The sequence below is a fragment of the Mus musculus genome, chromosome 9 (genome assembly GCF_000001635.26).
Source record: "Mus musculus strain C57BL/6J chromosome 9, GRCm38.p6 C57BL/6J".
Lineage (NCBI taxonomy): Eukaryota > Metazoa > Chordata > Mammalia > Rodentia > Muridae > Mus > Mus musculus.
Genome location: NC_000075.6, coordinates 38,605,910 through 38,609,129, shown reverse-complemented (window position 1 = coordinate 38,609,129; position 3,220 = coordinate 38,605,910). Strand labels below are relative to the sequence as shown.

The window sequence follows — 3,220 nt, the reverse complement described above, 5'->3', positions numbered from 1 at the left end:
CACTGCCCATGATAAACTGTGCCTTTCTACATTAATCATCAACACAAAAGAAAAAAAAAAACAATTCCAATAGGATTGTCCACTGGCCAGTCCACTAAAGGCAATTTCTCAGTTGAGGTTTCTTCATTCTAAATGACTCTAGCTTCTTTCAAGTTGATATACAACTAGCCAGGACAGTTCAAATAGAATAAGGACTTTTATTTACTCAAAGAACCCACATTTGGTGTAGCACTTCATATCTGCTAAAAGGAATATTTCATACCCTGGTACAATCTAGTTCTCTAGTGTGTTTCATCAGTGTGTCATTACCAAGATGAGACATTTATACTTGGAAAACAATCCAAAATATTAACAGAAAAAAGAGAGGAGAACAGCTGCCACTTGTGCCTGAATGGCCCGATCCTATTGTTGCAATACCTCTGGTGTGGGATGTATCCAGAAACTGTGCTCAACTGGAGACTGTTTGGGTATCAAAATAAGAGGCATGGCATAGGTCACTCTATACTGTTCTCATTTATTATCTAGACCAGCTGAAGTTATGAATCCATTCAAACACTTTCAGTTAAATAATCAAGATGTAAAGTAAAATTTGGAAGATAGTTCAACTTTTTATTTTCAGGATGTTGCTCTTATGGGTTTCTTTCTGTATATTTGTTCCTACAAACCAATCTTTATCTTGTAACAATCTTTTTCTTAGTAAGTAAATTTTGTACAACCACTGTCTACCAAGAGCCTGCTTACTAAGCCAAAAGCCCCCTAAAGTATTTCAGAAGCTTTTTGTGTGAGACAGCAGATTCTTATTTAAGCCAATCACCTACTGGCACAGCAAGTATCTTCTTTTCCCTTAAAATGAATCATTAAACTTTTTTTGGGAGGAAGTAATGATGGTACCAAAGCCCAATGAATTTAGAGATCCTAAAGCAACACACAACATATAAACCTCAAGATTGACATGTTGCCTCATATTTCATTCCAGTAATAAACTCACTAACTTCAATATTGCTGAATTTCAATTCAGTAATATAACGAGAAATATGGGGATGAGAGGGAATGATATTCATGAAATCAAATGCCTGAAGATTTATCCTCTGATTAAGGATCCTTGTATCATTTTGTAAGTTGTGAACTTACCTGAGCCTCAGTATACTATTCATATAATGAAAATATTTTTAAAATGCAAATGTGTTAGTTTATAAATTAAAGTCATACAGCAATATAGCTACCAAATGAATGTTTACTACATAGCATTTACATATGAAATACAGGTGTTTTAAAAGTCAGTGTAGAACAATATGTGTATATGCAATATATATATATGTGTATATATATATATATATATATATATATATATACATAAAAAGGATATTTTCTCACCCATTGGCCAAAGATGAAAGAACAGAGAGAATGTGATAAAAAGTAACTGTTTCAAGTAACTAATATAATTGGTCTTCTACAAATATACAATTGCAATGAAGTATAAATACCAGAATCATTGTTGATAATCTATAAGTATAATTAACAAAAGAAACTATATGTAATGTGGTTCTTATCAAGCTGTAATGATTAGGAGTAATTGTAAATATTAAAAAAAAATCTAGCTTACTATAAATGGTAAATAAGTCATTATCCACTTTCCATCTTCATATTATGAAATCACAATGAAATAAAGCTGACACCAAAAATACACTAAATATAAAGATTCTGTGTTATATCTATAATGAGATTAGGTTATGACTAAACATTCTGCTCAGGGTTTTTTTCAAGCCAACTTTGACATCTTTATTCCTCAAGCTGTAGATTAGAGGGTTCATCATGGGTACCACAATGCTGTAAAATATGGAAGAGAACTTTGCCTCATTCATAGATACAGCTGAAGAAGGTTTGAGATACATAAATGCACTTGAACCAAAGAACATAGAAACAGCAATTATGTGGGAACTGCAAGTGCTGAAGGCTTTGGACCTGCCTGAAGTGGACCTTATTTTGAGGATATTGGAGAGGATAAAGCCATAAGAAGCAAAGATGATCACAGTGGGCACAATGATGTCTTTTCCTGTTACAATAAACAACTCTATCTCATTGACATAGGTGCTGGTGCAGGAGAGTTGCAGCAAAGGGAGGAGATCACAAAAGTAATGGTTGATGGTGTTTCCATCACAGAAGGTCAGTCTCATTACACAACCTGTGTGGATCATGGCACCTGAAAATCCCATGAAATATGAACCAAGAATAAAATAGGAACACATCTTTGGAGACATGGCAACACTATACAAGAGTGGATTACAAATGGCCACATAGCGATCATAGGCCATTGCTGTCAGCACATAACATTCAGAAATCGCAAAAAAGCCAAAGAAGTAGAACTGAGTCATGCACCCCATGTAAGAAATAATGTTCTTCTCTAGTACAAAGTTCATCAGCATTTTGGGTGTGATCAAAGAAGAATAGCAAAGATCTATGAAGGATAAGTTAAAGAGGAAAAAGTACATGGGTGTGTGAAGGTGAGAATTCAACACAATTAAAATTATTAAAGTCAAATTTCCAAATGCTGTTATCAAATAAATTATTAGAAAAATTAGGAACAGGGGCATTTGAAGGTCAGGCTGGTCTGTTAAGCCCAAGAGAATGAATTCAGTTACAAAAGAGCCATTTGCCAGAGCCATTCTTCCTTCAAGTGTCTGTAGAGAACTTGGAGAACTTCACAGAATTTCCTATCATATCTTCTCTCACAAACTTGAAGTATAAGCAGAGGGTGTCTGAAAAGAACAACCTTGTATCAGTGAAACCATTACTCACACTACCATGAAGTGAAATGACAATTGCTTCCCGATGTTAGAATTCAATAGTAAATACAGTTGAAAAATATATTGATAATGGTCCACCTTGCTGAGACTGAGGACCTTTTGTGCTAACATGATTCATTAATCAGAGAAATGGAGGAAATTGAATGGACCAGGATAGAATTCCTTATTCCCATTTCTCTTTATTCCTGCAGCTTCCTTTTAATATTGAAAGAAGTTATAAAACTTGGTGCTGATCTAAGTTTATCGTCTCAGAAGTTAATATTAAGAACTCGTTTGTTAATAAAAGTGTAAAAAAACTAGAGTCTAGGAATGCTTAACTTACTGCCAGTCTCTGAAGAAACTTTGTAAATATAAAAGAATATGAGATCTGTTTATGGAGAATCAAATTACTTAATAGGACATCTAAAATGTTGGAG

At 33.9% G+C, this 3,220-nt stretch overlaps 1 protein-coding gene across 1 annotated transcript; it reads right to left on the bottom strand.

Annotated features, from left to right (window-relative positions):
• Positions 1 to 1,712: 1,712 nt before the first annotated feature.
• On the bottom strand, positions 1,713 to 2,663 carry Olfr914 (olfactory receptor 914). Its single transcript, NM_146786.2, has one exon. It carries the CDS (start codon positions 2,661 to 2,663, stop codon positions 1,713 to 1,715), a length of 951 nt encoding a protein of 316 aa, NP_666997.2.
• Positions 2,664 to 3,220: the final 557 nt, after the last annotated feature.

Bases quoted from the DNA above. Each gene is read 5' to 3' on its own strand.
- Olfr914 (NM_146786.2), bottom strand. From the start codon at position 2,663: ATGGCTCTGGCAAATGGCTCTTTTGTAACTGAATTCATTCTCTTGGGC.